At 38.7% G+C, this 24,453-nt stretch overlaps 2 protein-coding genes across 3 annotated transcripts in view; one reads left to right on the top strand and one right to left on the bottom strand.

Annotated features, from left to right (window-relative positions):
• The window catches only part of rbm18 (RNA binding motif protein 18), a 13,732-nt gene extending 8,745 nt beyond the window's left edge, over positions 1-4,987 (bottom strand). For both annotated transcript variants that reach the window (XM_008424037.2, XM_008424038.2), the window contains exons 1-2: positions 4,775-4,987; positions 2,816-2,929 (exon numbers count right to left, since the gene is read on the bottom strand). In XM_008424037.2, coding sequence (XP_008422259.1) covers positions 2,816-2,922 — 107 coding nt within the window. In that variant the 5' untranslated portion in view covers positions 2,923-2,929; positions 4,775-4,987. The remainder of the gene's footprint in view (positions 1-2,815; positions 2,930-4,774) is intronic.
• Positions 4,988-5,128: 141 nt separating this feature from the next.
• On the top strand, positions 5,129-23,731 carry mrrf (mitochondrial ribosome recycling factor). The gene is made up of 7 exons (XM_008424036.2): positions 5,129-5,228; positions 8,670-8,849; positions 8,988-9,140; positions 13,487-13,605; positions 18,463-18,554; positions 20,553-20,712; positions 20,811-23,731. Exons 2-7 carry the CDS (start codon positions 8,672-8,674, stop codon positions 20,886-20,888), a joined length of 780 nt encoding a protein of 259 aa, XP_008422258.1. The 5' UTR covers positions 5,129-5,228; positions 8,670-8,671; the 3' UTR covers positions 20,889-23,731.
• Positions 23,732-24,453: the final 722 nt, after the last annotated feature.

The raw sequence follows: 24,453 nt of genomic DNA, 5'->3' as shown, positions 1-24,453 counted from the left end.
TCTCTCTCTCTCTCTCTCTCTCTCTCTCTCTCTCTCTCTCTCTACGAGTCCCTGGTGGGCCGCAGGCGACAGAGAAGTTCTGATTTTCCCAGACAACACCCTAAAGGTCTCCCACCTGGAGGTGGCTCTTCGTGCACTGCATAAATGTATAAAGAAAAATCAGAGCTAAAACTGGGTCTGATTTCTAACCTTGTTCTAATGCAACAATTGACTTCGATGTTGACCAACAACAAGACCTTCCTTCGATTTAACACATTTTAAGACAGCTACCAAAAAGCAGCAATTTAATTTGCGATTCATCAAATTTTGCATAATCCTTCTATTTAGCCATATGCTACTTTATATGTTTATTTTTAGAACAGATTAAGCTCCAAGAACATTTTTTGGGATGCTACAGTGAGCTGAACTACAATGGGTTACGCCTCCTGGGGGCTATAAAACCCACCAGAGGAAGAGGGGGAGGGAGGTGGGAAAGAGGGGAGGAAAAGGGAGGGAAAGGTGGGCAAAGGGAGAGTAAAGTTCAGAGAGGGGATGTTGACAGCAAGGTGAAAGGTGTGGGAGAAGGAAGATGAAGCTGAGGAAAAGAGGAGATTAGAAACCAGGTGAGACAGATACGAGAGGAAGGAAGAAAGAGAAGGTCACAGAAGTCGAGTATAGAGAAACATAACAATAGGCTTTAAGTGGGATAAGTGCAAGTTCGGAGGAAAAATAGGCTTTAAGTTTAGGATCTCTGCAGTTTCTTCAGCCTATGGCGGAGAAATGAGTCATTGCTGGTGGTTATCATCCAAGTTCGCTAATAAAAACACATGACAAACGCCAGGCCCACGACACTGCATGCATGTAACACGAGGTCCAGAGAGGGAACAAAGAGGAAGACTGTGATGGATTACCGCAGAGCAGGCAAAAGCACAAAAACACAAATGTGTGTTGAAAGTTTCAGTAACACCTGCTTTGCCTCAAGCCTCCAATTGTGCGCAAGAAAAAGTGGAGTGTTTGTCTCTTTAACTATGCATGGCTACATAGGAAACACAACAGATTGTATTGATGTGCTGCTTTCTTCATCGTCGCATCCTTTGTGATCCAATACTTTGCTCAGAACAACCACAGCAGAAAAGAACTTTGCACAAATATTCCTCCAACTCCAACATCTTCGGTGATGCTAAAAACCAAACTTTGATGCATTTATTAGAAGTGGCGGTAATAAACAAGCAATTTATATGTGTAAAGAGTAAGAAATAGCCATCTAGTTACTGTTTTTATCCACTTATCCACAGAGCCGCATGTGGCTGGAGAACTACCTGCAGCAGTTATTGGGTGAGATGCAGGAAACAATACCCATCCAGAAAAACATTCGAAAAGTGTGGCATATGTATGGATTCAGCTCCATTAGTCAACACTTTGTAGAATCTGCAAATATGGTTGGGCTGCACTTTATCAGCTATCATTTCCTTTCACATTATAATTATACAACTCTTTTTGTGTATCACAAAAATTGTCATTGAACAGATCAAAGTGTGTTTGTTGTGTGACAAAGTGCAAAAAGATTACAAAATTAAGGTGGCTTGAATCTGTTAAATTATTTATGCAAACAAATAAAAAGTAAAAATATGACACCCTAAAAATATAAGTCACTTACTCTACGATACGAGTTACGTACGTTTCCTCGCAGATTTTACGTTTTTACACGGTCTTGAGAACACAATTGTTGGTTAGTTAATTAGCTGAAATAAACAACAAACTAATCTTATTCACTGAAACGTGTCAAAGCAGCGCGGCGCATTCAGCTCCTGGTCTCCCCTCTGCACCGAGTTTGGTTTCGCAGGACAAGCAGAGAGAGTCCTGCATGTTTTATCCTGGAGTTAATTAATCTTCCCAATCAGTAACAGGGGCCACGTGCATTTCTCTTTTGTTTTCCCTCCACTGAACCACTGGACTATTTAAAGAGAAGGAGAAGCAGAGCAGAGCAGAGCACGGTAAAGGGAAGGAAACGCCTGTCTAGACGCCCACCAGGACCTGGGCCCATACATTCTCCAGCAGCACCCCTGACCCCCCCACAACAAGCTTCGTAACGCACCCCTCACCCTAAAAATGTTTTCTGAATATTTTTATCAATCAGACTATCTGCGGCAGCAGAAGATGCATGGAAGTGAGTGAGACAAAGTGAGTTAAAGATGTTCAGACTCTACAAGCTGCCACTCAAACGTCTGGTGTGGATTTTAACACCCTCACACACAGATACAAACACACACACACACACACACACACACACCCACACACGCACACCTTTGGGTTGACACAGAGAGAGTAAACAGGGCAGGTAAGTGAGGAATGATGGCTGCTCCTTAGCAGAGCAGGTCTCCGCGCCTCACTGCATCTCCTTCACACACCCAGGCTCGTCTGCTCTGGCTCAGCCCATGACACACACACACACACACCCACGCACACGCACACGCACACACACACACACACACAACATACACAGTTAATTAATCATACATGTAACCACAATATGTTGCCTCCTATGTGGCATAGCCATACATGTTAAAACTAAACTCTTAGGTTCATACAGTAAACTCTATTATGACATCACTTTTTAAAAACTGCATGAAGCATATTTATTACACCACCTTGTAATAAAACTTTATTCTGCATTTTAACACCTTTTTGTCAGGGATTTATTTCTATAAAGATGAGTAAAGCTGACACCTTTAGGATCGCGCTATATAATTATTGACGGGTAAAAGAAGCAGGTTGAGAGCTTTTCTGCACATACATAAAAGAAATACCCAGCTGAAACTGGAGTGGATTTACTCACTCTGTGATTTTGGGATCAATGTTGCCAATCCACAGGCGGTTTCCATCATGAGACGCACTCTCTGCAATAATGGAGGCATTTTCCACAGTCTCTGCTGCAGACGACATGTGTACCCTGTGGAAATAAGATTAAAACAATGTCAACCAAACACTTTTAATAACGTTTTGAGTTCACATATACACATGGCTTTACAATATGGAGAGGAGAATGTACAGAGCCTCCTACGACCAGGGTTTTTGGTCTGGATTTAGTTTTTCACAAACTTGTATAGTTGGTTTAATTTCAGTTTCATTAATAATGTTATTGTGGAATCTACTGTGTGAGATTTTACACTCAAAACGTTTATCTAAACTCTGGGATCTGGTAAAACCTAGATGATATATGTATATATTAAAACCCTTTAACTATAGGGAATGTACTTTCTTCTAACCATAATAGCAGAAATAAGATTTAAACTTTCTTTATCGAAAGTTTAAAGCTGTAAACTTTCAATAAAGAAGTTTCTTGTTCAAAATTAGAAAACTGGGTAAAAAAAAAAACAATGCCTCAGTTTGATAAAATAAGTATCCACAATTTCAATTAGCAATACATGAAATTAAGAAATATGAATATTGTAATATTATTGTTGAATAATAATACCTGGCAAGGGAAGCTCATGGGAAAACTGCAAAAATATAACTTAACCGCTGAGAATTTACATCAGCTTTACAAAGCGCTGAATGATCATTGGCAAATATTGATTTGATAACCAAACTAAATGAAAGAAGACAAAAAAGAAAACCATAAAGAAGTTATGTCTTTATTGATGTGCTTGAACTATACAAATGAAAAAAATAATGTGTCAACAAACCTAAACTGTCATAGGTATGAAGTTTTTTGATAATGAACAGTGACTTTTAGAATATGGAAAGATCAAAATTTGATCCTGATAATTAAATGTACTGAAATCTCCAACTTTTTTCCAAGCAAAAAACACACCAACAAACAATGCATTCATTCATTCCATTTTTTTGAATTTAGTAATAGTCAGATAAAGATTAAGGATTTATTTTTTGATTCATAATTGGAACCATCTCAAAACTCCTTATTTTTCTGTTGGGTTCAAAACGCTTTCAGTGTTTGTTAAACTTAATTGCAGAATTAAAGCAAATTGAACTCAGATGAATGTGTATGTCATCATGATAAAAACTGAAGTTGGTAGGTTAAACTGCAAACAAAAAGACAACTCAAATATTAGCCAATAAACTAATGTGTGCATCTCTAACAGAACTACTAGATTTAAAATGACCTAGCCCCATTGTATTTTTTTTTTATTATTTGATTTTTGTGTGTGTGTGTGTGTGTTTTGCTTGTTGTGTTCTCTATTTATTTTTGCTGTTTGTTTGGCTAAATTGTGAAGAACTTTAATCAACTTTTACCATTTTTAATGTGCTGCGGAAATAAACGTGACTGTGACAATGTTTATTTTTATTTACACAGGCATGAACTGGTTAAAACAATTGGCAATTTGCACCTAAGAACGATCTCCAACGTAAATACTTCTCCTGCTTTTCATTTGTTGCAAAACAGATGCGTATCGACTAATGTCTATCTAGAAAACAAATGGAGAAGCAATGTTTAATTTCATATTTAAAAAATATAAAAGTAAGTGTATATTTTCTTTCATATTGATTTACTGCTGCTGAACTAAGTTGTACCTTTTAAAACATTTGTTGCCACGTAAAAACTCATTTCCTTTTAGAGAACGCAATGTTCACAACAAATAAGTAATTTTGCTTTTAACCTGATCTTAACTAACTCAACAAGAATGAACTATTTATTACCAGTAGTTAATAATTACACATATTATAAAGCATAATACTAAACGTGCTACGTTTTACTAAGAATAACTTTATCTGAGAGTAAAAGCCACGCTTCAAAAGAGAAGTGGGACGTAGCTTCTAGCTGCTTTGACATTACCTTTGTTTATTCCTCTTCAACAATAAATCCTACGATTTAATGTCCACTCTAATCCCACTTTTGGGATGATCCAGTGGCGTCAAAACGTCACTGCAATCATCTCAGACCTCAATTGTCCACCTAAATAACTGACTTGAGTTTGTTAGCTCCGAGAGAAAGCACATCCGCTCAGATCCAGGCTGACAACAAAGGCGCCGGGTGATGTCGTAGATTTTTTAGCTGCCAGACAAGTCCGTGGAGGCAGTTGGTTTAGTAACTGGCATCTCCCGTATGCCCTATGTGCTCGAAAACGTCCAACATTATCAATATGTAACTCCGCCCGCTCGGTGAGACCCATAGACTGTCTCGAGCACACTTATCTGCGATAGCGCCTCTTGTTGATGACGAACTTGTCAACTGTGGCGCTTCTCTCTTTAGCTAACATGCTTCTCCTGTAAAGACTGATCCCGAATAGGTAAGTAAGGAAGACTTTTGTGCAATTTAAAGCTGTGTTGCCTTTTTGCCGTAGTTGCATATTTGTTGAAGAACTTAGTCACGTTGCTATATTTATGATAATATATTTATTCTCATTACCCCGACCTTCACATGGCTTTAGTTGAAAATTTGCAAAAAAAATACAACATGTCTGTATGAAGAATATTATTTAATGGCTCTACATTTTTAGGTGTGCTTATTACTCAAGTCTAAAAAGCTTACGACCTGCTTGCATTTTCGGGACTAATAATTAATTGTAAAAGCAGTGTGTTGTAAAAAAAAACCTTGCCATCCACTGGTTCACTACAAGGATCTATATTATGTTGAAGTAGAACCACTCTAGCAGAGGGATTGCAGGGTCATAATTGGTCTGCTGCATGGTGAGTTTCATTAAGCACTTGGCCAGGTGGTTTTAAGACTTATTTGCGTCTGAAAATAGGTTTAGAAACTCAATACTTAAGAGTGGATTCTTCCCCAAGTCTGGTTATTGCAAAATTGCGATATTAGGTCTGTGTATGCGTGGGCGTGTGTGTACATGGCTGCTTGTCCTGTGATGGACTGGAGATAGATGGGCACCGGCCATCCTGCTTGTATCAATCTAAATAAACGACAACCAATTCTGTACACGTCTGCACCTGTTTTTATTTGTTTATTTTTGACTGGAAATATTGATGCCTTTATTCATTGTACATTTTTAACTTTCCATTCTTTTTGGTTTTTTGCCTACAGGCTTTCAGTGTTGTAGTATCAATATTGAGCATGGATCACTGATTTTGTAAATATTGTCCTCTTATAAAAAGCTTATCAATAAAAGAAGCTAAACATTGGCAAATCAGATTAAAAGGAGCTGAATACAAAGTATTTTTTTAATATTTAATACTTACAGATTAGACTTTGTAAAATCCAACAGTGTTCTTAATTTTAAGTTATTTCTTAATGTAAAGAAAAAAAGTCAAAATTCTGATTAGTTTTATTTGAAAAAAAAAAAAACAATTCACGCTTATATTTTGGACTTCCCAGGGAGGAAAAGGAATAACAGGATGTCCCTTTTATTAAAACTCTCCTCTGGTACTTTTTTGACTTCTTTTCTCCCCTCCCACTGGAAAATTAGTTTTAGGAGGTAGAGTGATGCAGAACATTATCAGATACTCTTCAGTGTTCCTTTCTAAAGCAAACATGTGGGCTGACCAGCTGGCTCCCTGCTGCTGGATGAAGAAACAGGGGTGTGGCTGCAGCTGGTTGTGAAACCTGCAGGATGCCAGACTACAGTGTCCCATTGAACACCTGGGCTTCACTTTGTTCGCTTGACTTATTTTGTAAAGAGATCTGTCACCTTCCCACATCTCTATCCGTCGGCTCTGCCACTGTGTGGCGAATCATGTCGGCTTGTCAGGAAACCCCCCCTCCCCTCAATTCTCAGCTGCCTGTTGCAGATTTATTTCAGGAGTGGTGGTCCAAAGTTTAGAATAAATAGAAAGTTTCTTAAATTGACAGCAAAGACTAGAGACTGAGGAAACATCGGGATTGTATCTGGGATTTTGTAATAATTTAAAAAATACTTTTGCTATGATTTTTTTTAATTTTATGATGTGAAAGCACACATAAATTTCACAAAAATGAAATACTTATGGGGAACTCTTCACATTTCAATCTGGATACTTTGCTTCAGTTAATAATTATTATACATAACGTGATTAACTTTGTAATATTTGACTTTCAATTATTTACTGTTATATTTTTTTATTTTGCTTGGCAGAGTACACATGTGAAATATACTGCAGTAGCAACTGAGTAAAGTTCTCTTTGGCTGAACTACTTCAGTGCAGAACTGATGGTATTTTCCTCTTCAGAGATAAAAGCTGTGAATTCTCCCCAGACAAAAGAAGATGCCAGTCAGGGACCAGCGTACTGCGAGCCCTGTACATTCACTGACTTTGAAAGACGGGCTTTGCTCTGTGCCTGTGTCTGTGTGGGCTTAAATATTGCAGAGATGGTCTTTGTTTGCATGTGCAGAAAGAGGGTCAGTGACAGAGGTCACAGTCAAGAGGCAAGCTGCAAGGTGGGCTATGATTCATCTATAGAAAAGCAGAGCATGGAGTCACATTGTTGTGTTTCTGTTCAGGAATGCCCAAAATGACTGAGTGCAGGCTGAATGTAGGGGTCTTTACGTCTCCATGGTTTTGTCAGTGTAAGAAGAAGTTGCAGAATTGGATATATATTGAAGCTGCTGTTTGCAAGATTGTCTACAGTATTGTTTTCCCATTCTTCTCATTGAGAACATTTGTAATTAACTATGCTTTAGGTTTTTTGATCATTTCAGACATGCAAAAGACTTTAAATTGTGTAGTTTTTTTTTTTTTTTTGCTCTTCTTTGCTTTGTGTAAACCGGCTTATTTTCCCTTTTATAGACGAGCAAGTATATAGTTATAGAACTATAGATGCACCAATCAGCTGACCAGTGATTAGAAATGACATTTTCTTTGATGAGCTCTGATCCATGATCTTTTTTTGTTATTTTATAGACTAAAAAAATAGGAACTTTAATTATTTTCAGTCTATAAAAGCATCAACCAAAAGATGATGCGTCCAAGTGTATTTAAAATGTTGCCTAACTTTCAAATATAAAAATCTATTTAGACTTCATCGTTATAATAATTAATATCATCATAATTATTAAATGTTCACTGACCTTTTCAACAAAAATATTTTTTTTATTGTGATTTTGTTATGTTGCAACCAAATTCCTCCTGCCAACATTTACACATGATGAACATTTAGTTTCATATAACCACCTTTGAACCATATGAACATGTAGAAATTGTAAGGAAATGTATAACATTTTTCACTTTTGTCTTGGTGTTTCAGTAGATGGTAATGAGATGTTTATTACCGCACAAAAAACAGATTTCCTCAATGTACAACAATCAATATAATTCTCCAACGGTTTATTTATTTGGGTGGGTTATGTTTTAGTGTTCTAGTTAAGGTTTTCTTTTTTTAACCACCATAGAATAAGTTATGCATATAGCCGGAGTCATATTTTGTTGTGTATGAAGGTTTTGTCCACATCACCTGTTGCTAGGTAAAAAAATTTATCAGTAGAATTTTAATCTTAGTCAGTTTCTTGTCTTACTTGAAGTAATTCAAAAAAGACCCCTATTTATACTAATACTCTCCATAGCTGTGCTTAATGTTGCATCAAGTTATATATTTCTAGATTAGAGGAGGCGTCCTTCAGGCTATTGGAAGCTGGAAGAAGATGTTGGCCTACCTCCTGCTGGCTAACATGAGCTATTACCTCATTTTAATAAATATGTTCATTGCTGCCGTCAAATGGTTTAAAATTATACAAATCTTTTAAAATCTGTGCGTCACATTCATGTCTTTTTATCAAAACCTTTCATTTTTGGCTTGTTTACAGTCATGGCTTTGAACCACCTGAACCTCCTGCGACCCTTTCTGTGTCGGTCCCTGGCACGGCCTGCCAGGTCTCCACTCACAGTCACATCATGGGTCGGTTTCAGACCACCGATTTGTCCTGGTGCCTCCCTCCACCCTGCTCCTGCATGCATCAGGCTCTACGCCACCAAGAAGGCAAAAGGTCAGTGAAGAGAGTCTTGACACTGAAGCTCAGATTTGTGTAACATCTTTTCTTCCTTTGGCTCAGATGGAAGTTTGTTGATTGGATGTTATTTGTCTTTATATTTGAGTGTCACTTTCTCCTTTTTCTTCGTCTAAGCCAAGGCAAAGGGCCAGTCAGCTAAGGTGAATATTAATTCATCTTTGGTGGAAGACATCATCAGTCTGGATGAAGTGAAGGAGGACATGACCGCGGTCCTCAGTGCACTCAAAGATGAGTTCACACGTAACCTCAGCATCCGAACCTCGCCAGGTAGTCGGCTTGTGTCTTGTATTTTGCTTCACTCTCATTTTTTCTCCTGGTGCAAGAGAAAACAGCTTATAATGAGATAAAGAAAATGAGATAAATTAAATCTATACCAATCAGCATAACATTAAGAGCAATGACAGACTAAGTGACTCTATTCTAATCTATTCTGTTTTTGCGTAACGTAGATTCATCTGACCTTATTGTTCGTTTTTTGCTTTCAGTTAGAAGTCTGTCTTATGTTTCCATCTTCCTCACAAAGTCCCACAGGGCTTAATATGAGGAGATCCATGTGCAACATGAGTTTGACCTGGCTTTGGCCTTTGTCTCCCAAACTACATCCGGGCCGTGACCCTTTGTTTCTGGGTTCTAACAAATTGGGGGGAGTGGAGTGTGTAACAGAAGCTGCCATAGAAGGATACTGCAACAGAATCTGTCTTTAAAACTGAAAATTACTTCCCTCTTGGTTGTGTTTTACATCAGGGATACCAAACCAAGCCAAAGAAACTTTCACAATGTTTTGCACAGAGACCAAACAATAAGCTGTATATTAAACAAAGGCCTAAATGACAATTTGATTGTATCAAATCCTGATATTATGCACATATCCGTTTTTCCCCATGTATGTAATGACTTCAAATAATAAAAGCTTAGCATAAACTTGGATCAAGCACATTTTAATGTCATGCTAATATGACATTTTTAAGTCTTTAGAATGAGGTCAACAGTCTGATGCATAGCATTAAGACAGGAAATGAAAACATCATGTTAGTAGAAACTAAGAAGAGGAAAACAAAACTTGCTGTTGAAACTTTGCAGGCACATTTTCTTTTAACATCGTTTGGGAAGAAGTTTTGTCCGTTTTACAGATGTTTGCAAAGAGCCTACTTATAAAAAAAAATGTGTCAGCAATTCAGACATGCAAAACCTCAACTGTTTACAGCAGGGTGATTTATAAAAAGTTTTGGATAGTTAAAGGTAAAGACGATTTGCTTGAAATGATTGGTTTCAAGTTACTTTTATTTATAACTGTATACGTACATGTTGGATAATTTAGCCTGAGGAGCTACAGTATAAATTGAGCCTTGATTTGTATGATCGGTCTCCAAGCTTTGCCTTATTCATTTTTCTCCCCTGATTTATCACGCGGTCGTTCAGAGTGAATCTCCTGTGTTGAGATCTTCTTTTCATTTATTACAGTAGATTCTTTACAAGGACCTTTATACGAACTGCGCAGTAAAATAACCTTGACTAGAAATGCCACAGTATCAACACATTTACAAAAGACATTTAAATAAGTTGTTTAACTTGATCTAATTTATTCCATTTAAGACAGAGAAGTGTAAAAAGTAATAAACAAATACATTTATTATAGGTTTGATGTATGGAGTCAAACAAAAGATTTTAAATAAACCCCTGATGAATTTAGTTGTAGATGTCATGTAAACTTGCTTCTTGTAAAGAATATTATGGAGTAACCCTGGGACTAGAACATCCATATATTAGCTTCTCATGTAGAAGCTGCTTAAGAAACACAAATACACTTCTCAGAAATATTTCACCTCTACCAATTAGCTTTTCCAGCTCCTCTCTTTACTGTCTCTGTTGTTTTATTCATCTATTTTAGATTAATCCCTTTGCTTTGTCATCCTTCCTGTCCTCTCCCTCCACCGGTCTGTCTGTCACTGCTTTCCTCTGATTGTCCGTCCCTCCCTCCTCTGTCCAGCTGCACAATAATCCGGGGAGGCAACATGACTTGGATCTGACATTAGAGATGAGATGGTGGAATTGAATGACGTCAGTTTTGTCTCATGCAACTGTATGTGGGTTTGTCATCTGGGTCTTATTAAAGCTACAAGTGGGAGACTCTGTGCGGATAGCATTGTATCTTTTGCTGCGTGTTGCTATGAATCCGCACTTGTATGTACGTGTTTGTGTGCGTCACACGTATAACAGGAAATCGCATAGAGATATCGCACAGATAGATGCATAGAGCGTGGGGAGATCAGTGGCTTGTCCACCATATTGTGCTGATTAAGTATGGGGTTTTACCGCTTGGAAACTATATTTGTTTTTATGTAAGCAAAGAGTGTATAGGTCATTCGTTTAGGGACTAAATCCTAAACGCATTGTTGTTGCAGGAGTCAGCGAGACTGGAAACTGAGTAGCGAGGTTTTATCTCTCTACAAATCAACATTTCCATCATCTCTAAAACTAGTTAATTCATTAATTCTTTTTCATTTTCTGTTATTTGAAACACTGATGTCCATGTCTGCTTTTATTCTGGATGGTATTAGCAAAGTTTTGTTTGGTTCCAAGTTTAAAAGAAAGATGGTCAAGCTGAGTTGTCTCTTTTTAAAGCCAAAGCTTTCTGTCATTACTTTGTAATGTCTGAATAATTCATAGATCATATTTGAGCAGCTAGATAAACATTCATCTCAAAGTAAAAATGAAAATGCATCTCAGCATTGAAGGAAAACATTGAAAGATCTTCAGAAAGCCTGCAATCTATCAATGGAAACCATTTTATAAGATTATTTTAAAAAAGGGCTGCTTGGGAGCAAAGTATGACGAAATGACATTTGCTTCAGACTGCAGTTCAAGCTAAGACCTGTTTTTACATGTTTAAAAACAATGCTTCAGTTAAAGCATGCACAAATATTAAAAGTTTTCTACACATGTGCTTGCATGAAAAAACAGTAAACATTAACGTAACATTTAAAGGCCTTTAAAATGCATTTTTAAATACCTTTTATGGTGCAGCCAAATACAAAAAAGGTAGATTATCTCAATTGTGTGGGAGATGTTTAAAAGAAAAAGACAAAGGTTGCAAACTTTTCAGGTGGCTTGTGATTGAAGACTATAAGTCAAATGAAAACATGCTAGGCTAACGTTAGCCTAGCAATATAGGAACTGTTCTACATGGAAAACAGTCAACTGAAAGAAAATTTAATTTTTTTTAAGACTTGTGTTGTATGCTTAAAGTAAGATGTTTAGAAACATGAGAGAGTGGCATTAACTCATGTTGGAACAATATACCTGTCAATGATATACTAGTAAAACTTATTAATTGCAGTATGCTTCACTTCAAGGCTGCTGAATTGTCATGAGCGCACATGGAATTTAATTTATTAAAGTAACTGTAAATGCCCGTACTTAGATGACTGAATGGTATTCAAGATAAAACATCCATTTTTTTTCAACTGGAAGATAGAAATCGGCTTTTGCTTTACCCCACTCTGACAAATTAAAATCAGTTTCATGCCAATTAATCCACTAAGAGAGCACAGGTAAGATACTGATTGCTCATATTGTCTTATCAGAACCCTGCTTGAAAAAAAATACAATCTTCAAGCACTTGTAAATATGTAGGTAGTCAACATTTCAACAGTAAATTCAGGTAAAAAAAAAAAATGTGTGTTTGCCCTTTTACTTTAAACATCTGGTTAAACTGACATTTAAAGTCAAACTAAGATGTTATATAATTGTTACTCATTCAATATACATTTGATCACATCTATTATTTTTAATACTCCTCATTCATATTGACTCTCTGATTAGTGCGTCTCTGTTTCTGTCCTTGAAATCAAAAGATAAATTGATCCTATAGAGAAAATTACACCACTGGCTCACCTCCCCGTCACCCCACTTCTCCACACACAGCACCAGCACAACCCCCTGGGGGAAAGGAAGGGAGGAGATGATGTAAGGCAGAGGTGGAGGAGAAGGAAACAACTGCGTCTGAGGTTAGCCAGATGGAGGAGGGGGAAGGATGGATGGAGCAAGGAAGCGAAGCAAAAAAAAAAGGGATGAGAAGTGGGTGGAGTAGGAGTCAGCTTGTGTTGGCAAAACTTTTGTTTCTGTCGCCGGTGACTGTTGAGGGGAGACAAAAGATCGTGGAAATTTTTAACAGCTTGAAAGTGGGCTTAATTTTTACATGTGTTATTTGTGGCTTCTGCTGTAGAGGCCTTTGTCTTTCTGTTTGTTAGACTGAGCAACCGGATGATTGATTCTGTTTTCATTAATTCTAATTCTACATAAACGCAGTCACATCACGCCAGAACATGTCACCACATTGATTAGAGGCCCAATAACAACAGGAGAACTTGATCTCGGTATATAATGCAAACCATGCGACTTTAAATACTTCACAAATTTGATAAGTCTTCTTTTTTTTTTCACTGCCTAAAACAATGTTAAAAGAGAGTCCTGTGTGAAAATTCTGCCAAATATTGAAGAAATGCAGTTGCCACAGTGTAAGAGCGCGTATCGTGTTCGTCGCTGCAACCTGTGCGACATGGAGGCAGATAAATAAAGAAATGAAACACCTCCCCTGGTCTGTATTTATTTAGGGGCTCTGGATCACATTGTGGTGACGACTCAAGATGGGAAGTTTCCTCTGAACCAGCTGGGTCAGATCTCCATGAAGTCCTCTCAAGTCATTATGGTCAACATGAGCAGCTTCCCTGAAGTAAGACGAACACACACACACACACACACGTCAATGCAGTTTCTTCCTACCTGTATCTGTTTGTCTCATTCCGGACAAGTGCTGAATAAATAAGCTTTGTAAAAATAAGCCAAAGCAGAGACAGATAGATGGTCTTCAGTGAAGAAAAAGTGAGCCAGACCAGAACTGGAACCCCACATCACTGTGTGTAAATGAAACCTGACCAGCCTTTCTCTGGGCCCCGAGTCTCAGATGCTAATTGATTGATCACTCAAGGACCCCTTTGTTCTGAAGGTGAAAGATAGCAAAGAAGGGTATGTGTGCACTGTAGTGTACTTATGTCTGCGTGTGAGTCGTCCCAGATAGGAAATGACCTCATTTTACCCCTGGGTTAGGAAGAAATGGATTATTTTTCTTTTCCCCCCCCCCTTTTAAATCGCTCAATTTCTTTGTAGATTTTGTTTGAGGGGTCAGAGGTATCCAGACTCTTTGATGCTAGAATTTGCATTTGACCCAACATTATTAAATCATGTGTGTAAGAGTTGGATTTCACAATGTTTTTTTGTGTCTCCTCAGCTTCCTGATCAAGTTCTGTTTTATTTTGAGGTATAATTTTACAACATGATGCAAAAGAAAATACTTGGCAGAAATGTCGAGATGCTTTATTGCTAAAGTCATGTTGCTTTCATCACATAATTAAGGGGTAGAATAGGAGATTCCTAATGGTAAAGCATTTCTAGTAATGTCGCTGCATTGCATTTTGTGTGAAAAGCCTTGAACTAAATTCAACTTTTGATGCAATGGTATAAAATATAGCATATAAAAAGCATATCAGTAAATTTATTCAGTACGGGGGCAAAAATATCACCTTATGATTTAATAACTTTAATCACGTCTACAAATATTTACTTAGTAATCAATGACTTCCTGTTTTCCTAGGCCCCAGGGTAACACCAAGGCCACTTTCTGTTATCTGTGGTTCAAAATGAGAAAAATAAGTGAGCATACCAATTAAATAAGGCAAGAGTCAATATATGGGGACAAGACCAAAATAAACATTAGTATCCTGAAGCCACCATTAAACTTTATACACATGCCAATCAATTCTTCAGATCTGATACCAGGGAAAAGGCTTATTTCCAGTCCTACCGTCACAAATGTAAAAATGCAAACGAAATCTATGCCGAGGAGGTCATTGGGACATTATTTTTATTTGCTTTGCAATAAAAAAGTCAGGTTCCACTGTGAAAATGTAAAAGAAAAAAAAAAGCATCTATTAAGGAGACGAGATAAACGTGGGTGATTTCTAAAAAGACAGGATGTCGAGTAATAACAGTTCTTCACCTTGTCTAAGGTTATCCGGTCATCTGGGAGCTGTGACTTACCAGGTTTTGTTTCCAGGTGGATCAGCATCAGTGTTTTTTTTATTTTTTTATTTTTTTCTTATTAACCACAGACCACACATGCTCAGACAAACACACCCTGTTTCTCTCGCATGCCACCCTGTCAGGACCAGTGTTACCCATGTCCTGTACAGAGGTGAGTCTTCAGTCCCAAGACCTAATAGGCTTATAATGACACCTATCCATTACCTGCCACTGCAGAGTCTCTGCCATTGTTTTTATTCATTCATTAATAACATTCTGGAAAGTGGACAGTCCAGCCAACATATGTAAATGTGGGAGCAGCTTACTGTGTGTGTGGGCATGTATGCCATGTTTAGGCATCCCAATATTGTCCCTTTTAAAGGTACACACAGCCTCTTGATCACATTCCTCTCTGCTCGCCTGCTTTCTTTGAACTGGGCTGGGAGCGTTTGATGCGAAACTTCCTCTCCAACACATTAACCAGAACCTGCCCAGCACTTTTTAAAAATTTTTTCAGAGGAATTGAACTCTCGCTCATCTGAGAGAGGAAACCGTGATGAATTCGATGCTGAGAACAATCAAACATAGGAATGGGGTAAATCTATCACCCTGCTCTCAGAAAGCAACTGGAGGCCTGCTTTCCGGATGGCTTTAACAAAGGAAAAGAAACCTCATGAATTTTTTTAATGCTCACAAATAAGTTCCTTTAATCTCGCTGCCATTTCTTTGCCCCCAGTGGGAAAAGTCCAGAAGGAGCCGTCAAAGAAAAGAGAGGTGGGGTGGACAGGAGGAAATTGAATGGCTTAAATTTCTTTGTATCACACTTTTGCATACTTTCAAAAGGTCAGTTAAGGGAATTATTATGCAGCTGAAAAATTACCTTCCTTCCTCTCGTGCATATATACTATTACTGTAGCTCTCTAGTGTAGTTCAGTAATCTAGAGAGTGAAGAATTGTGTTGGATATTGGTGATACTTTATATTCTGTTGGTGTATATCAAGCTTAGATTTTTTTGGTACCAGTTTTGAAAAAAATGCATAATAGTAGATACAGTTTTAATGATTTATGGGGGTTTCTGTAACAATAATTTGTTGCAGTTTATGTTTTCTTTACTATATATTTAATATAACTGATTAGATTTTCAACATGAACGCCAAAAATTATAGAGCCATGAAAAGTGGCTTCTGCTTTTTCAGTTTTTGTCACACTTCAAGATGTGAAATCCTCTGCGGCCACAATAACGAACAAACATTTGAATTAATTGTAAATTAGTCTTTTTTTATCCCTTTGGAAGAATTTTGGCAAACTTGTCTTGGCAAAACTGTTGAACCCGAGTTCATCGTCTCTAGCTACTCAGAATTGATTACTGCCTCACCTGCTCTAAATCAAGACATCGCTTAATTAGGACCTGACTGACAAAGTGAAAAACACCAAAACATCTGCAAGAGCTAAACATTATGCTGAGATTAAAAAGAAATCATAAACAAATGAGAAAGAAAATGAGATTTATCAGTCTGGACAGCCATTTTTTAAACTCCATGTGAACCAAAGTGTTGTCAAGAAAACACGGCGAAGACATGGAACAACGGTGAAGCTTCCCAAGATCAGCCGACTGACCAAAATCGCTGCAAGAACAGCTCATTCAAGAGTGCACAGAAGACCCCACAACAAGGTCAGAGGTCATGCCTCCACCATTTTTTTGCCTACAAGATTTGCCAAAAAAAAAAAAAAAAAGAAGGCCTTCATAGCAGAGCTCCAAGACAAAACCACTGTTGAACAAAGAGAACGGTAAGGCTCATCTCAGTTTTTTCAGAACATGTCTTGATGATCCCCAGGACTTAGGAAGATATTCTGGGGACTGATGAGACAAAAGTCAAACTCTTTGGATTGTGTGTGTCACGTTACATGTGGTAAAAGTAACACCGCATTTCAGAAAAAGAACCTGCTTCCAACATTAAAATATGGTGGCGGTAGTGTGATAAACTGGGGCTGTTTTTGCTGCTTGCTGTGATGAATGGAAGCATGAATTGTGCTTTCAACCAAGACGACCAGAAGGAGAATATCCACCCACCTGTTCAGGACGTCAAGCTGACACAAACTTTGGTTCTGCAGCAGTGATCCAAGACACACCAGCAAGTCCACCTCTGGCTGAAAAAAAAATTAAAACAAAATGAAGACTTTGGAGTGGCTGATCCTAAATCCTATTGAGATGCTGTGGAACGATCTTAAAAAGGCAGTCCCCCTCCGATGTGGCTGAATCACAACAATTCTGCAAAGATAAGTGGATCAAAATTCCTCCAGAGCTGGAAAAGACGCAGTGATAGTTGTCACAAGCACTTGATTGCAGTTGTTGCGGCTGCTAAGGATGGCACAACCAATTATTATAGGTTTAGGGGGCAATCAGTTTTTCACAAAGGCTATTTATTTCTTCCAGTTAATGGGGTTTATATTATCAATGTTAGTAAAGTTTTGTTGCATGAAAAATAAGATTTTTTTTTCTGCACCTATTCAGACAATTAAGGCAATCCTTTTTTGAATATTGATATATTTAATTAAATCAGTTGGTTGGAAAAGCAACCAGATAAAACTATAAACAAAGATATACAAATTTCTGTAAACTGAATTAAAACTCATTCATTGGAAAAGGTTTTATTGTAACATGACCTTCTTTCTGTTGCATTGCAATGTCATTACATGTTATATAACAATTGTAAAGAACTATTTGGATGTAATATTTAGTGCCATGCATACTATGGTTGACAGTAATATATTTAGCCACTCAGGTGGAATTTTACTGTTTTTTTTTATGTGCATAACTGATCAAGAGCTTCGAAATCGAGGCTTTAATTTGTTGGAAGGGTGTTGGGATGATGGAAAAGAGGAAGAATGCTGAGAAAAGTGTGGGTCAATTGCAATCAATATCACAGCTACAATATTCAAGAACTATTGCAATTGGATGCTTTCCTGATATCAATGAACAGTAATTATAACCCATAAAAACCTGTGACATCTGTTTGAGAATCTGCTAAAGAATCAGCTTGGAAGGGTTTAGAGGATGATTTTAAAATGAAACATACTTATGGTATTTATGTTTTTTAAATATGGCTCAACTAATCATCTTTACTTCCATCTTTCTGAACAATATTTATTGAATTCAAATGAGCTGAAACACATGTTAGTGTTCATGTATCAAACGCGAGTGCAGGCAGACTCTCCTGTGAGGTTGTCAAAGGTCAACTCTGTGCCCCTGCAACCTCTCAGTCCCGTCCCATGAGACCCGGCGCTGACAGTGGCCCAAGGCACTTCCACGCTACACGGGATTCCCCTGGCACACACACTTACACACACACACACACACACCCACTCACACACACACACCACCCTAATGATTGCCAGCTGGAACGCAGTCACTACCTGTAGCCGTGGCTCTGCTTTTCCTTTCACACCGGTGCTGAAGTTGTATTTTTGTGTGTGTGCGTGTGTGTCTGTGTGTTTCTGCCTCCCGCCCCAGGCTACAGCGGCGGCCACCCGCGCCCTGAGAGAGAGCAGCATGAACTTAAACCCAGAGGCGGACGGGACGATCATCAAGGTGCCCGTTCCCAAGTGAGTCCCCCTTCTGACACACAAATACGCCAGAGGCCAGAAACCCTTTCCTCCGCTTTGCCACTTTTCCTTCTTTTCCATCTTCTGCTCACTTTTGTTTTTCCTCTGTCATTTTTCTGTTTTTTTTCCTCTCTCGTTTTTAACACAAACTTCTGCCTGTTCTTCCCATGAAACATCATCCAGCATGCAAGTGTCGCAGCCAAATCTCACACATAATCTCTCACGGTTTTTGTTTCACTTCATTAATAAATAAATCCACAACCTTTGCTGTAGCTGACAGGTTTATTGACTTTTCAGAAGGAGTTTTAGAGAGCCACAGTGTGCTGGCATGATTGTCGGGTCACTCTCTCTATTTCTACTCTTGCTAAATATCTCTCACCCTTTCTATTTTTTCCCCTGCCAAATCAAACAACCTCACACAAAACAATCCGTCACTCACTCAACAAGCCGCTCTCTGTGTGTAAAGACTACGGTTTTTGCATATACACAGTGTGCATGTGAGTCCGCGTGCCTCCCGTGTTTATGTGCGTGTGTGGTGGCGTGCACGTGGAGCAGCAGGTGTTAGTCTGGCAGAGGAGGGACACAAGAGTCGGTCTGCTTTTCCCCCTGCAATCAGTCTCGGCACGCTCCGAGCCTCCATTTGCATTTCCAAAGAAAGGCGCTTCTTGATTGGCCCTGGAATCGGTAATTAGGCCGCATTGTTTGCAGTAAATAGACGCGGCACTCGGATTGTTTGCAAATTGTTCCCGCAGCAAAAACAAGACGAAAAAGCCAATTAAGGGCAAGAAAAGCAGAGTGTAACGGGAAGCAGGACTTTTCTGACTGACAAATGCAAAGTAGATGCAAACTTGTTGAGAGGATCTTTTTTTTTTCTTCTTTTCTCCAACTCAGCTTTATGTCCTCGAAGTGATTGTAGTTCAAAGCTGTGAGACAGAACTACAAGGTTTATGTTTAAGGCTAACAAGCACTAAGTATATCCATTTGCTTGAGTGAAGATATCATTTTGTGCATTTACATTCACAATCTTTTTTTAAGCTCAGCCATGCTACAATCAGATAAAGTTGTAACTGTGTAGGATGCAAAGAACGGCCAAAGTATTTTTTTACGACGACCCTTCACTAGTTTTCAGTTTTCTTTTGGAAACTGCTGCTTATTTAGCATTTAGCAATTTCACTTTCTTTTTTTTTTTTGAGATATTTCAGAAATAAAATGTTCCTAACCTCAAGTGATTAGCCAGGATGTTCAGTAAAATATTAGGCAATGTAGCAAATATCATGTTTTAAATCTGCTCTTTAGCTACTTTATTAGACATTCATCACAAAGATAAAGTTAATTTTTTTTATATGAATGTTTCATAACAACTAAATATCAGACATAAAATATATGAACTTAGTTATGACATAACTTTGAGATCATGTGTGGGATTCTTTCTCCAGTTAAAGACATCATTGATTGACACCATATTTGATTTGGATTTTGGACTGACTGGTTAGTAGCAGTACAACAAAAAGTTTGGTTGCACAAACATAGCACAAACGTTTGATGCCAGTTTTGTTTAATTTGAAGAAGGTGGGTGGGGCGGACGGGCAACTTCACTCAGGTTAGCACAACACAAAACAAACAGTTTCGAATCTCAGAATAATACGAACAGCTCAGTGATCAGTAAAATCGCCTACATTTTGGATTTTGTGTCCATGAATATATTTCAGAGGAAGTCATACTGAACAGTGCAATGAAACTGTACATACAACCCTCACACCTGCATTTCCTCAGGATGCTGATTAATTGACAGTCCTAATGACTTACGCTCATCCACAACAAATCTGAAACTGATGGTGGAGCTGCAGAAACCTCTTATTTTTTATTTTTATTGAGCTGTGAATTTGCTGTGACTAGGCAACCCTTGAACTGTCTTAGAGATCGCCCTAATCCAGCGTGAATCCTCGTCATCAAACTATTTTTTTTTGTCAATGTTTTTTCCCAACCTTTTAACGGCAGAGTGACACGGGAACACAGGGAAAACCTTGCCAAGTTGGCCAAACAATTCAGCAACAAGGCTAAAGACTCTTTGAGGAGAGTGCGCTCCAATTCTGTCAGCCAGGTGAAAAAGGCAAAAGAGGGTCACTCTGAAGACACAATACGACTCGTAGAAAAACAGGTACAAACCCTACAGGGCACTTCACAGCTAAGAGAGTAAAAAGACAAAAAAAAAGCACTTAACTTCCTATATATTCTTTTTTTTTTTTTTTTTTATAGATTCAACAGATGGCAGACAACACTGCTGCGGAAATCGACAAACAACTTGCAGCCAAGACCAAAGAGCTTTTAGGATGACTTTAAGAAAAGAAAACCAATAAGTCTCCAGTTACATATTTCAGCATCAATAAGACAAACGTGAACCTGTTGGTAACAGAAACTGGATCATGATGCCTTCTGAATCATTCACAGACGCACGTTTTGGTCTGCTGAATCTTTTCTTCTTGACCACACTGTTGGGTACCCATCATTGCCGTGCGATATTTGCGTCCAGCTGCATAAAGGCGTAAACAGAAACTGGCACGGAAACGGCAGCGACGACGACGACAGACTGCCTGTCACCTCCCTCCTCTTCCTTGTTACTCTCCCCATCTTCAAACAAACATCCAACAGGGGACGAATGGCCTTTTAATGGGATTTGTGGGCCTCCTCCTAATCAAACTCCTCGCCACAGGGGCTGTCTGTTTATACAAAGCAAGCGCACCCATCCGAATGTAAACTGGCTGCGGGTTTTCCTTGGTGGCAAGAGTAAGACGCAGTTTGTTCTCGAAACTTAGGCAGATACCATTAGCGTGCTGCCAAACATTTGTTTCGCATTGATTCTCAGTCTGGTATAAATGCACATTGGGAGGGAGGGAAAAAGAGCCTTTAATTTCTGTCCATGTCTAGGATTGATAACATGGCTACTCTATTTTAAACACAATAAAGTCAGGAAAGACACATTATTGATGGACCCCATTAAAGAAACACTGCTTTGAAGCATGTGCGTCATCTTGTTCTCTCTTGTTTTCTTTTCATTTGCTTTACTTTTTGGTTTAAAGCCGGCCCCTTGCTCCATTAGCTGGAGTGATAATGGACTTTTCCTGTGCAGGGACCTTCTGGGGGCCCCGGCTGCTGGCACCGTGGTCGTCCATTAGGAAAAAGAGGCTTTTAATGTTCTACACTTGGCCTCCTTTGTCTTTAAATAGCTTCACTTTTCAAACTTGCAGCTGAGAATAGCTGGTTTGCAGGAGCTGTTGAAACCAATTCAATAACAGGAATAGTTGGAACGAAGGAAGAAAAGCGCACGCACATTGTGTCCGGCTCCGCTTTCATCTGCCCGCTGTTTATACCAGCCGGAGGCTTTCTGTGCCATTATGTGGCTGGTGTCATCATCTTTATCATGATTTCTTTTGCTCCTTCCGCTACTGGTCACAGGCAGCCCGCAAGTCAGACAGGCTTTATTTTCAGTCTGCCCACACTTGATCTCACAGTCATCTGATGACTGCAGCCACTCTGCAGCTGCTAATTACATTTCTATTACAATGCATTCTCACTTCTCCAAATTGGATTTAGGAATAGGTGGCGTCGCCGGTTTCACTGGGGGCCTTACTGTGCGTGGGTTTGATGTCCAGAGTCCTCTCTGTCTGTGGCTGCTCTTTAATGGTCCAAACAGTCCAGAGTCACTGGATAAACAAGAGTTTAGCAGAGGAGTGGACAGGCTGGGACAGAGGAGGGCGGGGTGGAAATGTCAGGTTTTTGTGGTGATTCTTGGTCCATATGTCAGCAATTTGAGGGCATTGTGTACCTTGGCCTAAAACAGAGGCTTCATGATCGATGGAGGGGAGAAAAATCTCCCAAAGTCCCTGGCGCACAACACAGGCAAAGCACAAGGAAATTGCTTTCAGCTGATAGCTTCATTTCGGTTGACATTTATCAACTGAATTACCCCTGTTCCTTTTCGAATGTTTACTACTACCAGCAGCGCTGCCTTTTTTTTTGACGTACACGTCTGCGAGCGTCCGCCGTTAGCGTGTGAGACCGCGCTTGTTTGCCAACAAGAGAGCGGTGGAGGGTTTTGTCTCTGTGGAAGTTTGGCTGTATCCTTTGGCGACGCCTCAAAAAAATATACAAGGCCAAATTAGTTCGGTAAACGTTTGATTTGATAGCGCAGGCCTTTATTCGCAGCCGGCGCAAAGCGCAAACATGCTGTTTGTTAGAGTTGTTTTCGTTCTTTTTTGCAAGAAGGGTCAAAGTTTGCATCCTAAATATTAGAAAGGTAGCACTTCCTGTAAAAATACATGGAACTTAAGATGAATTCATCCTCTACTGCAGTGCAGCGTATTCTCATAATAAAAAAAAAAAAAAAGAAAAAACCAGACTTCTGATTTGAGTGTATTTATTCAGCAGGGGAAAATCGTACATTGGGTAATAATTGCTATTTAACAAATTTACCAGTGGCTCAATTACTGGTTCTTCTTCTGTTAATAAAAGAACCAGTAGTTGGTCCTTTACGGACGAATCTCCTAACGTTTCACAGTGTTGTCTCCTACATGCTTGGTATGACATGGAAACGATTTGTCCTACTGTTGGGTAAAAACAAAAAACATTCATTTTGAATCATCATATCTTTGTGATCCATTAATGATAAATTGTCTACTTTCCTGGCAGAAACCATCAGCCTTTTAAAGTCTGATTGTGTGTCAGAGAGTTAATTACTTCATGCACTCTTAAAATGTCACATTGCTTTTGGAAGAAAAGAGTCCCACGTCATCACAGATCCTCCACTATACTTAAGAGTTTAAATGAGGGTTTTTCTCCCTAAAAATCAGTCAATTGTTTCACTTCACATTCATGTGGAGTTGGTGGTTGTTTCAAAGATTCATTTTTACCTTGGTAATCCAGAGATATCACTCTTTACTGCAGTTGAGAGATTTTTTTTTTGTTTTCTCAACTTCCATTTTCTCCCCGCTGGTTTAATGTAGTGAAATTAAAGGCTGAAATTTACTACAATTTTCCCTGTGTTGTTTTGCCAAAAGAGGGTTGTACAGCAGGGGAACCAGTGATTGTGCCACTGTTGAGTCTGTTAAAAAGCAATTATTTCCTTATGTGGTATTTCTTTCCTACTCAATAAATGTACTGAAATTAAAGGTCACATTGTTCCTCGTTCGTCTGTTTGAGAATGTGTTGCTGCAATACAGGACGGATTTATGTTGAGGCTTTTTACGCGTCTTTACTTGGACGGCTTTTAAATGTGGTCAGCAGTGTATCTAGTGGTTAAAGAGCACTTTCCCATAAAGACCCAGGCAAGCAATGCTGCTTTTTTTTTTGTTTTTAAATCAAGTATTAATACATTTTTGACAGAGTCACCTGAGTCTATAGCACCAGAGAACTCCTCTACTAAACATTTTCATGATCTGTCTGATAAAATGCATAATTTGGCTTTGTGAGAAAGATGAGTTAGCATGTTGGTTGGCTAGAAGAAAAACTAGGATCTCCAGAAGAGAATTTAGGCTTAGTTGTGAATATTTTCTAAATGCTTCCTATTTTAACAACTACACTCTTTAATGAATGACGAGAGCTTGACATGGTGAACAAACTGAATAGACTAACTTGTTTTGTCGCGTTTGGCTGAGGACAGACGGGATGCAACGGTGATGAACAACCCCATCGTGAGGCGCAAAATGGTATTACACCTGTGTCCAGTCTGGTGCTCGCTGCTATGCAATGTTAAATGTTATTCCCTCAAAGGTGGATGTTCACAGAAGATTACAAGTTTGATATTATAGCAGCAGAAGAGTTGAGACACTGACCTGCCTTAAAGTTTGCAAGAACACAATAAGCTGCTGCTACAGATTTTGTTCAGGATGTGTCCTTTCTTGCG

Source organism: Poecilia reticulata, linkage group LG12, assembly GCF_000633615.1.
Source record: "Poecilia reticulata strain Guanapo linkage group LG12, Guppy_female_1.0+MT, whole genome shotgun sequence".
Lineage (NCBI taxonomy): Eukaryota > Metazoa > Chordata > Actinopteri > Cyprinodontiformes > Poeciliidae > Poecilia > Poecilia reticulata.
This window is presented reverse-complemented; position numbering and strand designations above follow the sequence as displayed.

What these genes read in the sequence shown, in the direction of transcription:
- mrrf (XM_008424036.2), top strand. Translation starts at nt 8,672, where the DNA reads ATGGCTTTGAACCACCTGAACCTCCTGCGACCCTTTCTGTGTCGGTCC. An exon ending in ACATGAGCAGCTTCCCTGAA is followed by an intron (nt 13,606 to 18,462) that starts GTAAGACGAACA and finishes CTCCCGCCCCAG; the next exon opens with GCTACAGCGGCGGCCACCCG. An exon ending in TACGACTCGTAGAAAAACAG is followed by an intron (nt 20,713 to 20,810) that starts GTACAAACCCTA and finishes TTTTTTTTATAG; the next exon opens with ATTCAACAGATGGCAGACAA.